This window comes from Convolutriloba macropyga, unplaced genomic scaffold (genome assembly GCF_964194025.1).
Source record: "Convolutriloba macropyga unplaced genomic scaffold, txConMacr16.3 SCAFFOLD_2157, whole genome shotgun sequence".
In the NCBI taxonomy this organism is placed as follows: domain Eukaryota; kingdom Metazoa; phylum Xenacoelomorpha; order Acoela; family Convolutidae; genus Convolutriloba; species Convolutriloba macropyga.
In genome coordinates, this window is record NW_027453520.1 from 18,347 (window position 1) to 31,473 (window position 13,127).

Here is a 13,127-nt window from a genome sequence, read left to right on the forward strand (position 1 = left end):
CTTGACGGGATTCGTCAGGCAGGTACACCTGTTATCTGTTAGTGTAACTAACAGGGACCCGTGCGGTAGAAAATAGCTTTGAGATAATCCCAACGTGATTAAAGAAAACGGGTAAAAAACAACCTAAGACTAATCAACCATTGATAGGACCGAAACCAAAGACCATATTCAAAATTAAACCTCATATAATTGAGCTGCCTTTCTCTTATTAGCTTTACACTTGTAATCTTTTGAAACTTATTGTATTTTCGACCAATAAGTCTAACTCTATATTGAACAGCCTTAATATTTACAGCTTCATAATTAATTAAAGTCTTAGACTTAGAAGATTTTCATCAGTAACCCCGAGGATTTAAAGTGCTTTAGAAAAATTCCCAAGCCAACCCGTAACCATACACAGTGCACGGATATTACAATGGTTTGTCAAGTGCACTAAGACTCCCGCAAAGGATGCCAGTTGTTGCCCTTGATCGCGATTTTTTCTCCCGGGTTGTTTTGGAGGACTCGGCTTATCATCTACTATACATACTGATCTTTGTCTCAACGTCATATCCATGTACTCTAGTCTAGTGGCAACTATCTTCCTGCGGGCAGTGAAGATCAAATGAAAACAAAACCGCAAGGGCATCAAAAAGCCAGACTGGATCTAATGATCAACAAACATTTTTTCTGCAACATTTAGGCAAACTTACTCAAAACTTTGCGAGCAATTTGAGATGAAATGTAATGAATGCTGATCCATCTATGGGCAGACAAGCCGGCATGTTACCACTAGGATATCAGAACATCAAAAGAAGGATTCAAGGTGGGTCAACATCTTGAATGTAGTGGATGCACGAATGACATTGATTGGAAAATTCTGGCTGCCTCTCGCACAGTAGAGAAACTCATGACCAGTAGGTTGAATCCGGGCTAAACACACGCGATGAATATAGGAGCCGGGAACTCACGCTAATATATTAGTTAAAATCATAATTTTGACTTGCGAAAGAAAAATAGGGCAAAAAATATTTTGTGCATGAAAAAACAACATTTGCAAGTTGCCCACAAGAGGGATATTTTTAGGGCTAGGGCAAATTCGGAATTACCCTAGAAATACAAAAACATGGTCAAAATAGAAAAACCCGGAATAGGAATAATTTAAAGAAATTGATAACAGCTGAAAATATGGGTTGCAAATATAGGCTAAATATTGTATAAATGGAAAATTTTCTATTAAATTTTTGGATTATGTAAAAAACACGTGCACCGGGGGCGTAAAAAGTATAAACCCGCAAAGCTGGGGGGTATGGGCAAAACAGAATGGATCCTAATTTTTTAAAATAGTTCCTGGAATCGTTTGAACTGTCCCATTTTATCCTTTAACAGTTTGTGAAACAGTTTAAACCTGAGGATGAAAACGTTTGTGTTAAATTTCAGAATTAATTTTACTTTGACAAACTAGTTTCCTCTACATCACTTACTAATACACTTAATCTATTTTTCGATTACCTATAAAAAGCAAGCTTTGTTTCAGATAACTATGTTATCTGGAATCATATCGTTCGCTCAACAGAATAAAATTGACTGTCTTATCTTCCTTGCCCGTTTGTACACAATTTTTGCTTCTTTTCTCTTTGTAGTGCCCTTGTATGGAGCGGAAAGCATCCAAGTTTTCTACCAGCGAGCCCTTGTGAGTAATGGTTTATCATGTGCACTAAGACTCCACCAACGGATGCCGGTTGTTGCCCTTAATCGCGATTTTTTCTCCCGGGTTATTTTGGAGGACTCGGCTCATTATCTACTCTACACACTGATCTTTGTCTCAACTTCTTCTCCAGTTACTCTAGTGGCAATTCCTATCTTCCTGCTGGCTCTTTTCAACATTTCTTTTTTCATTCAACGAAATGCAGGAAGTCAATTGAGTTTAGCGGCTCTAAACTCGCTTGTGTTGAAAGTGACCTCAAACAGTCAGTCTATCTTGAGGTTCATTGCTTTGAATGAGGTTCTTCTTTTCCCTGCACTGGTTATGATGATCTTCAGTGGACGCGGTAGTCTGCTCACACCGTTCATTTATTACAGGTCTGTGGACTATTTTGTTTAATCCGGTTTTTTATTTCAATAACTTTTACAATTTTTCTTGCTTTCGTACTTGAGTTCTTCTGTATCAGTATCAAAACGGTATCACCCTTTTGTAGTGCACCTAAAAATTGACAAAACATGCTCATGCATTTTTTAAAGCGGAAATATTCTAAATATACATTTTAAATAGCCTTCACCAAAAAAGGTTCTTGAAAGAAGCAGGAAGCTGAAAGGGTGATACTGTTTTGATTAAATTTTAATAAAGATATGCTTCTTAAAGATTAGAGAATAATTTATCAACAAAAAATGGCAATGAAATGTTTGCAGAATTTTTGTGAAAGAACTCAAACACGCACCAATAAAGATGATTTCCAATAACAAAAGACTCCTTCAGATAATTGTTATGTTAGCAAAAGTAAAATGTTAGCAAAAGTAAAACTCTCCTCATCAGAGGGGATCTAGCCCAGCGTGACGAAGCAGGTCTTGAAACCGTTGCCACCCAAAAAGATCTCGGAGTCGTAATGTCTCGAAATCTCTCTTGGAGCGCAAACTGCCAACTTAGAACAACCAAAGCGTGGAAAGCCTTCTACACACTCAAACGAAATGTTTCGAGCAGAACCTCAATGGAAACGAAACTGAACGCTTACATAGGATACGTAGTGCCCGTACTCACTTACGCCTCCCAAGTCTGGTACCCTTCGAAGACTGACATGAAATCAATCGAGAAGATCCAGCAAAAGGCAACAAAGTGGATATGCGGTGGAAACGACGAATACCATCAAAGACTCGAAACGCTGAAAATACTCCCACTCTCCATGTACATGGAAATGCACGATGTCCTCTATCTCCTCTCAATCCTAGAAGGCAATTACTACGTCCCCGAAGACAAACTGCCAAAGCGAAAAGAAAACGAAACAAGACAAAAGCAGGAATTTGAACTCCCCAAACACCGACTACATAAATCAGACGAAAATTTTTTCTTCAGAGCCACAAAGCTATTCAACATCATCAGTAGGACAACGGAGAAGCCAATGACGAAGAAACTTCTGACAGAGATGTACCAAAACTATTTCCACAGAAGCTACAACGAACTCGACAGCTGCACCTGGAGACTTCTATGCAACTGTGGAATCTGCAAACCAATGAAAAAACTCGTGCCAAACGAAAACTGAAGGGTTCCACACCCGAGGGCTCCGACCCTAAAGACTCTCCTACTACTACTACTACTACTACTACTACTACTACTAAACCGTGTGTGACAAAAATTGAAAACTTAGTTGCTGAGAAACAGATACTTCAATGAATACAAATTGACACGAAGTGCTGATTTGTTTGCATCATTTAAAAAGTATTGCAATCTTGTTAATATAAAGCTAAAGCAGGCACATCAAAGTTTAGAGGTATTTTGCACGAAATTTGATTCCTCAAAGTAAATAGAATAAAATTTCATTAGAAAAAAATCGGAAAGGAAAATAGTAGTCCAAATATCTCAAATTGACGAGAATGGTCGAAAAAACGAAAGACAAAAGTCGATCTGTAACGCTTTTAACAAAGTGAAATGGGCATCGGAAGAGGGCAGTTTGTTCCATTGAACTTAGAAAAAGACAGCAAAATTTTGAATAGTTCAACGTCACACCATTTACGTTGAGCGAAATCTGTAACTTTACAGACAATCTAGACAACAACAAAGCACCAGGCCCGGGATTTATCAATGCTTGTGCATTGAAATCTGGCACATACGCTAATGGAACACATAGTCAGCTTATTGTATGCACGATTGTATTATCTTCACGATAGTACTCAAGAGAACGTTCTCCCAACGGTTGCAAAGGATGCAAACATCACACCAATTCACAAGACGGTGCTCTTTCTGTGTTAACTAATTGCCCTCCTGTTTTCGTGACACCAACTTTTGCAAAAGTTTTTGAAGAGTTCTGCTCAATCAGTTCGTAGAGTAACTTGAAAAATATGAGCTTTAGAAGAGGAAGCAGTTCGGCTTACAATCTTAAAAGTCATCAACTGATGTTGTACTTTCTTTATTGAAAAAGTAATAGGTAATATTAATCTCTCTCAATAGAAAATTTTAATCTCTCTCAATCGAAAATATTTCTTTTGCAATCTTTGCTCACAAATCGAATACATTGCGTCAAATTTCGCACTGACTTATCAAAGAAAATAACTTAACAACGATGTTCCACAAGCATCAGAGCTGAAATCTCTCATTTTTCTGTTATACGTGAACCATTTTCCTAAAAAAACATGGCGGGTGAAAATTACATTGTTCAGTTTCTGGATGACAATGCTTTTATTTTCAATTTTGAAAGCAATGAAAAGTTTCATTATAATTTGAAAAAAAGTATTAGAAGAAGCAGAAAATCAACTCACATTAAATGCCGATAGAAAGAGTTTTTACTCTTGAAAAAGCACACTAATGAAGAGTTAACGTTCAAGGGTGAAGTTGTTATACCAGCTCATGCTTGTCGTTATTTAGGAGTACATTTTGATTCAAACTTATCATTTGAAAATGAACTAAAAATGGCTAATGCTCTGCGTTTTTTGTATCTTGTAAGAAACTAAATTCTCTTAAAATTAAGTGTTGATGATTTCAAGTCATTTGTACTCCCTTATTGTTGTTTCAGAGGAATTTTCCTTCAAACTCTTACAGCTGAAAACAACTGCATAAAAAGCAAATCAAATGGAGAATAAAAGCTAATTTTTGACAAAAAATTGACCACTAAACTGATCTTTTTGAAGGTCGTATCTTGCTAGCCGTATCTTGACAGAAAAGAACATTTCACAATAATATAAAAAGGAGCGAAAACGAAGTGTTGTAACAAAGCTTTTGTCCTTAAAAGCATTCGAAGGTGGAACACGTTGCCCTCTTCGGTAAAAACTTTAAACAGTAAATTTTTACTGTTTAAACAATTTTTGCTCGACCAGCAGAAATTAACATAAAAATATGAGCGTTGAGATCTTTTTTTTTCTGCCTATAAAAGCGAACAACAACAATTTCCAGATGATCATAAAATAACAATACTGATTCTGTGATTTATTGACTGGATATTTGAAAGCATGTGGATATTTAACCAGTGGGTTATAGTTAGAATAAATTACATTAGTTTACTTCACAAAAGGTTGCAGCTAAATGGGTTGATTAGCGACCTTATTTGTATGAAAAATTATCTGCAACCAACTGTCAAAAAAATTTATGGTTCAAACATCGGAACCGAGATTGTGTTTGGGTTAAGCAAACAAGGGCTCCTGGACCAAGTTATCTTTGTAAACGCAATTGTTGATAAAACTGCTGGCTAAACCAACGAAATCTGAGATACTGATCAATATAATTTTTGATTGCTACCTCAATCTTAGAATTCTTGGTTTTAATTAATTTAAGAACCAATTAAGTTATATTTTCATGACTCAGTAAGGTAATGATTCTCTTGCATTGCTATCCCAATCAGTATAAAAAGATAGTTTGAATTATGTATTATAATTAAGTAAGAAACAACGGATACAAAATGAAGTGTGCACAAGTGAATAAAGTCAATGGCAGCGGATTGCATATCAAAATTTCTACTGCCGGAATCGCTTTCACCGGCTCCAATGATTTTGAGAGCTACGTAACTTGTTTTGAGCTATTAGCGAAATTGCAGAAATGGAAAAGAACGGAAACTGGAGGCTCTGTAAGAGCGGCTCGAGAAATTGGTGAACGGCCGCCTTATTTCGGGTTCCGCTTACAGAAATCAGCAATTGAATTTTATGAATCATTACCGCAGAACGTGAGGGATAGCTACGACGAATTTGTTAAAGCTTTTCCGAATAATTAGTGAGAAACCGGTTGTTTTCCGTAAACGGCTAGCTCGTGTTCAACAACCAGGCGAAAAGCTCAATTTTTCTGGGAAATTTAAACCATTTTGCCCAAGGCATACCCAGAGGAGTCGAGAGATATCCGTGACCACTTAGTGCTGCGTGGTTTTTTGGAGGGGAATCTCGCTACAGTCAAGTTCGATTAAACCTAAGGAAAGCATTAGAACAAAGATTTGACTCGGGATAAAGCATTAGACAGAGCGTTAAAACTAGAGTCCGTAACGAGAATAGAGGAGGAGGACCAAGTGCCACAGATTACTGCCATCAGACATGATGACCAAAATAAGTTCCTAGTTTATGCGGATAATGGTTTCTCCAGAAACTTCAGGTGAATTCCAGGGAAAGTTGCGGAATCAGCCAAGGCTTGGTTGAGACGACGCAGATACGGAGGATAAAATTTTCGACCAGTACTGAAGCAGAACAAATTTTGCAGAATATGACAAAAAGGTGTTCAACAACAATGAAACTGAAAACATTTGAACATACTATAACGATGCATGCTGCGGATGACGAGAAAAAGGGCGCAGGATATAATGCGTCAGAGTTTTCTTTACTGTTAAAGTTCTCGGCACATAAAGCGATATTTCCCTAACAGAAAAAGCAAATAACCGATGCAGGCAATAATAAAGCTTGCTCTATCAGTACAAAATTGTTAAATATCGAAATACTCGTGCAAGGACAAATGAAAGTGGGTGTAGTGGATAGCGGAAGTAGTGTATCACTCATAAACTCATAAATCCTGTACAGACTTAAAAAGAATAGTTCCATGCAACAAAGTTCTAACCACTAATTACACATCAGTAGAAATTCTAGGAAAGATAGAACTGTTAGTTGATAAACGCTAAGCAAGCATAATTTGGCCTAGTTTTTTGTCACTCATAAAAACAATATCTCAGTATCTGTTAACTGTGAATAATATCTGTTTACTGAACAAAAATGCATACCAAATTTGCACGGTAAGATATTACTCTGCGGTTGAGACAAGGTAAGTTTTCCTCTTATTACGCAAAATGCAGACACTTTTTTGATCGTAGGCTGTTTTACTGGACACGATCATTGTATCGGTAAAACACGAAGCGTGGATAGATATTTTAAAAAACCAAATTTAAATTGTTTAAAAATTTTAATTGAATTAAAAATTTTAATTTAATTGAATTAAAATTTTAATTGAACCAAATTTAAATTGAATTGTTTAAAAATTTTAATTGTTCAAAACTCAGCGCAGAATTCTTCAGCAACGACGACAGCTGACAAGTAGATAGTTTTTTTTACCAGTAAAGACAAACCAAAACATCGAAAAGCATTTTGGACGGGGACTCATTCAACAGTAGATGGCTCTTGCATTGCTATCCCAATCAACAAAAAGATAGTTTTAACTATCTATAACAATTAAGTACGAAACAACTGATATAAAATGAAGTGTGCACAAGTAAATAAAGTCAATTGTCTCATCTTTTTTTTGTATCTTGTAAGAAACCAAATTCTCTTAAAATTAAGTGTTGTTGATTTCAAGTCATTTATACTCCCTTATTGTTTTTTCAGAGGAATATTCCTTCAAACCCTTACGGCTGAAAACAACTGCATAAAAAGCAAATCAAATGGTGAATAAAAGTTTATTTTTAACAAAAAAATTTACCACTGTACTGATCTTGTTGAGGATCGTATCTTGCTAGCCCTATCTTGACAGAAGAGAACATTTCATATTTATAAAAAAAAAGGAGTGAAAACGAAGTGGTGTAACAAGTCACAGATTTAATTAGAAGTCAATGTCTTCAAGTGGCTGCTATTTTCATGAAGCTTAAGTATTTTGCAAAAACTCAAACGACTTGGGTTTCTGCGAGAAACTGGATTATTAAATAACATTAGAAGAGAAAATATTACAGCGGTTCCATGGCAGTACGAGTCTTGAAAAACTGAAAGTGATAGAAATTTTTGAGGATCGTGAAGAAGGTAACTTTGCTGAAACAATCAGTTCCCATTCGGCTGCACTGTCAGTTTCAGTTAAGAAGGCTGAATGTTTTGTCTAGTAGTAGACTAAAGGGGTCCTTGTAAGCAAATAAAAAAAAACAAACGGACCGTTACCAAGAATCCATGATGTAATAGACTGTTAGAGAGGAATGTTTGTTCTTCAAAACTCAACTTAACATCACGGTACTATCAAATGGCCAAGGAGGAAGCATCAAAACTCTACATATATAAGCCCATTTCTTAACTCAAACGGTTTCTATAAATCGAAGAGGATGTCGATTTGTTTAACTTGAGCTCCAGGAGCGTTGCAAAACTTGATAGAACCAATCCTAGCTGGACTCATATAAGGTAGCATTGATCTGTCTCGTTGAAATTATTATTTTGTGAAGTCTTTCGCAGAACATTTATCACGACTTGAACTGGTGCTTTTTCGTATAATTGTTCAAATCTCATCGCAGAATTCTTCAGCAGCGACGACAGCTTACAAGTAGATAGTTTGTTTACCAGTAAAGACAAACAAAAATATCGGGAAGCATTTCTAATGGGGACTCATTCAACATTAGAGGGCACAGATTTAAGTAGAATTCAACGCCATCAATTGGCTGCTATGATCATGAAGCTTAATCAAGTATTTTCCAAAAACTCGAAGGACTTGGGTTTCTGCAATAAAATGAAACATAAAATAACATTAGAAAAAAAGAAATTATTCCGGCGGTTCTAGGGTAGTACGGTTTTGAAAAGCTGAAAATGATAGAAATTGTTGATGTTCTTGAAGAAGCTAACTTTGGTGAAACAATCAGTTCCCTTTCGGCTGCACCGCCTGTTTTAGTTAAGAAGGCTGAATGTTTCGTCTAGTAAAAGACTAAAGGGGTCTTAGTAGGCAATTAAAAAACAACCGGGCCGTTACCGAGAATCGATGATGTATGTAATAGACATAGACTCGTCGGAGGTAAATGTTTGTTCAAAACTCGACTTAACTTCACGGTACTATCAAATAACCTCGGAGGAAGAATGGCAAAACTTTGCATTTTTATTAGCCCATTTGTTAACCCATACGGTTTCTATAAATCGAAGGGGATATCGATTTTTTTAACTTGAGCGCCAGGAGCGTTCCGAAACTTGATAGAACCAATCCTAGCCGAACTCATATAAGGTAGCATTGGTCTGTCTCGATGACATAGTTATTTTGTAAAGTCTTTCGCAGAACATTTATCACGACTTGAACTGGTGCTTTGTCGTATAATTGTTCAAAACTCTTTGAGTTTAACAGAGACAAGATAATTAGTCGCAACACTAATTTAAATTGTGCGATGCGCAATAGAATAGTGATACTAATTTAATAATTAATATAGTATATGATTAATATTTTATCAATATTAATTAGTGATACGGTTAATAATTGATATAACATAGTGATACTAATTTGTTGTTATTAATTAATATAAATTAGTGGTACTAATTTATAGTAAATATTTAATATAAATTAGTGATACTAATTTATAGTTATTAACTATTATAGTTTAGTGATACTAATTTATAGTTATTAATTAATATAAATTAGTGATACTAATTTATAGTTATTAATTAATACAAATTAGTGATACTAACTTATAGTTATTAATTAATATAATTTAGTGATACTACTTTATAGTTAATAATTAACATAAATTAGTGATACTAATTTATAGTTATTAAATAATATAAATTAGTGATACTAATTTATAGTTATTAATTAGTATAAGTCAGTGATCAAATTAGTGAACTCAAGGGGGGAGTCTTAAGGCTGAGAGAGTTATTATGAATAAAATAAGCTTATCAGGAAGCTCTACTTGTTCAAAGTTTACTTGGCCAGAGAGATGAAGCCTTGAGGAACAAGAAACAACGAGAGAATGGGTTATAAGGGTTACCAGATGCCGAAATGGTTGGCACACTAGGCTGATTTGAATGCTGCTCCGAAGTGATGCTGGTTCGATTACAATTCTAGTTAATTGTGTGCCCGCTTAGACCCCCTCTGCCAAGGGGAACCTTAGCTCTCAAATCAACAATCAATGAAGATGTTTGAAATTGGACATCAGCTGATGGGCTTCGGTAGCCTAGATTTAGTTAAACCTACTTCGACACAAATTTTTTAAGAGTGCTGAAGCAACTGTCTTTGAGGTGGTCCTTGCTTAAGGAAGATAACTTTCTGACACTATGACTATCTTAGAACAAAAGTCATCTTTGGTCTTCTAAGAAGCGCCATCGACTTGTCTTTTTATTCTTTGCTGTTCATCCTTTACCTTTATATTTTTTAACTTGTTCTTCTTTAATTGATAGATTTGAAAAGATGACGAATACCTTATGAAAACGTCGAGCTGGGGGATTAACCAATACTCACCCAGTGTTGGGCAACTGTTTTTAATTTAAATTTTTAAAAGCAAAATTTGGTTTCTTCGTTCGAGCTTGTAACCTAAACGACACATTCACCATTGAACTCAATAAATAGGCGATAGCGTGAAAGCAGTTTGCTGAGAACCCGAAAAGATCTTAAAGATCTGGTAATTGTGAACGAGGGGAAACTCCCAAGCCAAATCATGGGATGAAAAAAAACTAAGAGCTGAGCAGAATGGTTTGAAAATCGAGCATAAGATGCAAAATTTTGAATAACGACCAGATTAAAAATTTCCTGACATCCGTTATGAATTACAGAACCCCGACTACTAACAATTTTGTAATTTAGATCTTTTCCTTTTTGATCCCCGCTTGTCATTTTATATACTTATGCGTGCAAATTATTGGCCACCCCAAGAATGTGTGCTAAATTGACATATGATTTGCTTTGTTATGGCAAATCAAATTCCTTATATATCAGAGAAGAGCAGTTTTTCACTTAGTTTTAAAATGCAGAGAAGTCAAATAAGAATGGTTTTAAGGACTTTTTAATTGCTCTCAGACGAATTTTGTAGCAATTATATTAGTCCTGTGGTCCTTTTTATGCAAACTTTTGCTCTACCGATTTTTCGTGTGACCCATTTGAATTTTCGTTCTCAGAAACGGGATAAACAGGTAGCGCCCAGAGGCCATTCAGCTCACTAGTCTCCAAGTACGCGATTCACAAACAGTTTTGGAGACGTATACTCATGACGTAAAGGGCAGTTTTTACCTTTTGACCCCCTCGCACACTCGCACCCCCCCCCCCCCCTCCCCACTTCACTCCTCTCCCACGTGAGCCCCCCACTTGTTCTCCCTCCCCTGCACATTTTTGAGGCCGCAAGGACGTGGCCTCATGCAGCCAAAGACCCCTCTCCCCCACCGGTGCCCCCATCAATCCCCCCGGTGCACACCCACACCCCGCTGCATTTACCCCACGCCCATTCAATTAAGCTAAAGCTAGCCGCACCAAGCCGTAGTAGCTGGTGACGAAGCCAATCGAATAGAGGGTTATATGTGCTATGGCAACTACTTTCTAAACGAAAGATGATCGCATAGCACATATAACCGACTACTATAAAAAATATACGAAAATTACAATTATTAAGTGACTTTCAAAGTTTATAAAACACCTAAAAATCGACTAAAATCTCACTTTTTCATCAATAACAAAAATATTCTAAAATCACAGTTTCAACGATATTTTTAATAACGTTAAAGCAAAAACATAAAGAACCACTTACCGTATAACTCCATTGAATAAAACAAAGTATCACGCATAAAATTTTGTTGAAATAAGCAGTCCAACATATGTTGCATCTAAGCTAAATAAGGAATCTTTGTTTACAGGTTCACTCAAGTGGAATTATTCTAGAATATTCTTATTGAGACTATATTTTATTGCTGATTTTTGAAATTTTTAATTCAAACTAACAGAACACGTTTTTTTAGTTGAAGAATGTAAGCGATGGTTTTGCGTTGTAGTATATGAATACTACAACGTATAACGTATTATTATCTGTGAAGCGGCTTCGTCGATTAGGAATAGAGTGATTATTAATAATACGTTGAAGTATTAATAATTAATAAAAAAAACTAAGGTTTACTTTAATAAAACAAGCTATTAATTTTTGACTATACGTTATGTAGTATCAAAATTTAGCTTAGGTTTTTTTTGTTCTAATGATATAAAATGCATTCATTAAATGATAATTACCAAAGATTTATAATAGTTATAAGTGATAAAAAATGACTTGTTTTTTCTTTAATAAATCAAAAACAATTTTTCACTATGGGTTATGTAGTATGAAAATTTAGCTTAAATTTCTTTTTCTTATGATATAAATCGCACACACCAAAATTTTATACAGAAAGATTTATTAATGTTATAAGTGATAAAAATTTGACTTAATATTTATTTCAAATGAGTTATGGGAACTAAAAAAATTCTTGGAATTACATGAGATCTTTAGGTTTCTGACGTTTCGATACTGCTCCCAAAGGAATCCCTACAGCAGGATAGTGTTCCAGCAGTTACGAATCGGATCCGAACAGCTAGCCAACGATCCCAGATGTCCACAATTTATCCGGACACTCATTTACAGAGCCATTCAGACCCTTTGCCAGTGGGCTCCACCTTTTGTTCCATCGCCTCAACAAAATTAAAAATATTGCAGTGACTGACTCCATTTTGCACCCACATTGTTTACCCTAGAAACGTAAATAATGTACATAACTGCGTATTACGTGCTTTGTTATAATTTTTACTTCCTTACCTATTAAATAGTGTACCTCTATATATCAGAAATTTGTCTTGCTTTTAACAAAGATTTCGTGTTACTAATTTAACTGAATAGCTAAATTAGTGTAAAGTTTTGGTAAGGGAGGAAAACGATAGTCTTTCTGCTCTAAATGTGCTAACTTATTTTTCTTATTGTGTATTCGATTCCAAATTTTTTATATGTTTAAATCCAAATTCTTCCCGTTTGTTCTGATTGTCTGTTCACATTATTCCTTCGTATATCCCTGCTGTTATTTTACGCGATTGCTCTATGAACCAAAACCTCATTTTCTAATTTCAAGTATTTATAGACACAACTTTTCAAAGCTAAGATGAGACCATTTCAAAGAACGAAATTTGTTGGAAAGCCGTGCTTAAGTTGCGATCATTTACTTATATGTGAGACACGCTATTGCATGACAGATGTCTGTGTAACGAGATTCTATATTGCAAGTTTGTGCTTTGTGACTCGTTCCATAGCCATTTTTGAGTTGCATCTCGAACCGACACGGGGTTCTCGAATAATACCAGATATTGTCAG

At 35.6% G+C, this 13,127-nt stretch overlaps 1 protein-coding gene across 1 annotated transcript; it reads left to right on the plus strand.

The window, feature by feature from the left end:
• The first annotated feature begins 1,468 nt into the window (after positions 1-1,468).
• On the plus strand, positions 1,469-12,903 carry LOC142358346 (transmembrane protein 33-like). The gene is made up of 2 exons (XM_075409759.1): positions 1,469-2,061; positions 12,279-12,903. Exons 1-2 carry the CDS (start codon positions 1,523-1,525, stop codon positions 12,469-12,471), a joined length of 732 nt encoding a protein of 243 aa, XP_075265874.1. The 5' UTR covers positions 1,469-1,522; the 3' UTR covers positions 12,472-12,903.
• Positions 12,904-13,127: the final 224 nt, after the last annotated feature.

Excerpts from the sequence above, each read along its gene's own strand:
- LOC142358346 (XM_075409759.1), top strand. The coding sequence starts at position 1,523 with ATGTTATCTGGAATCATATCGTTCGCTCAACAGAATAAAATTGACTGT. Across the intron at positions 2,062-12,278 it reads ACACCGTTCATTTATTACAG|GTTTCTGACGTTTCGATACT; the intron begins GTCTGTGGACTA and ends TGAGATCTTTAG.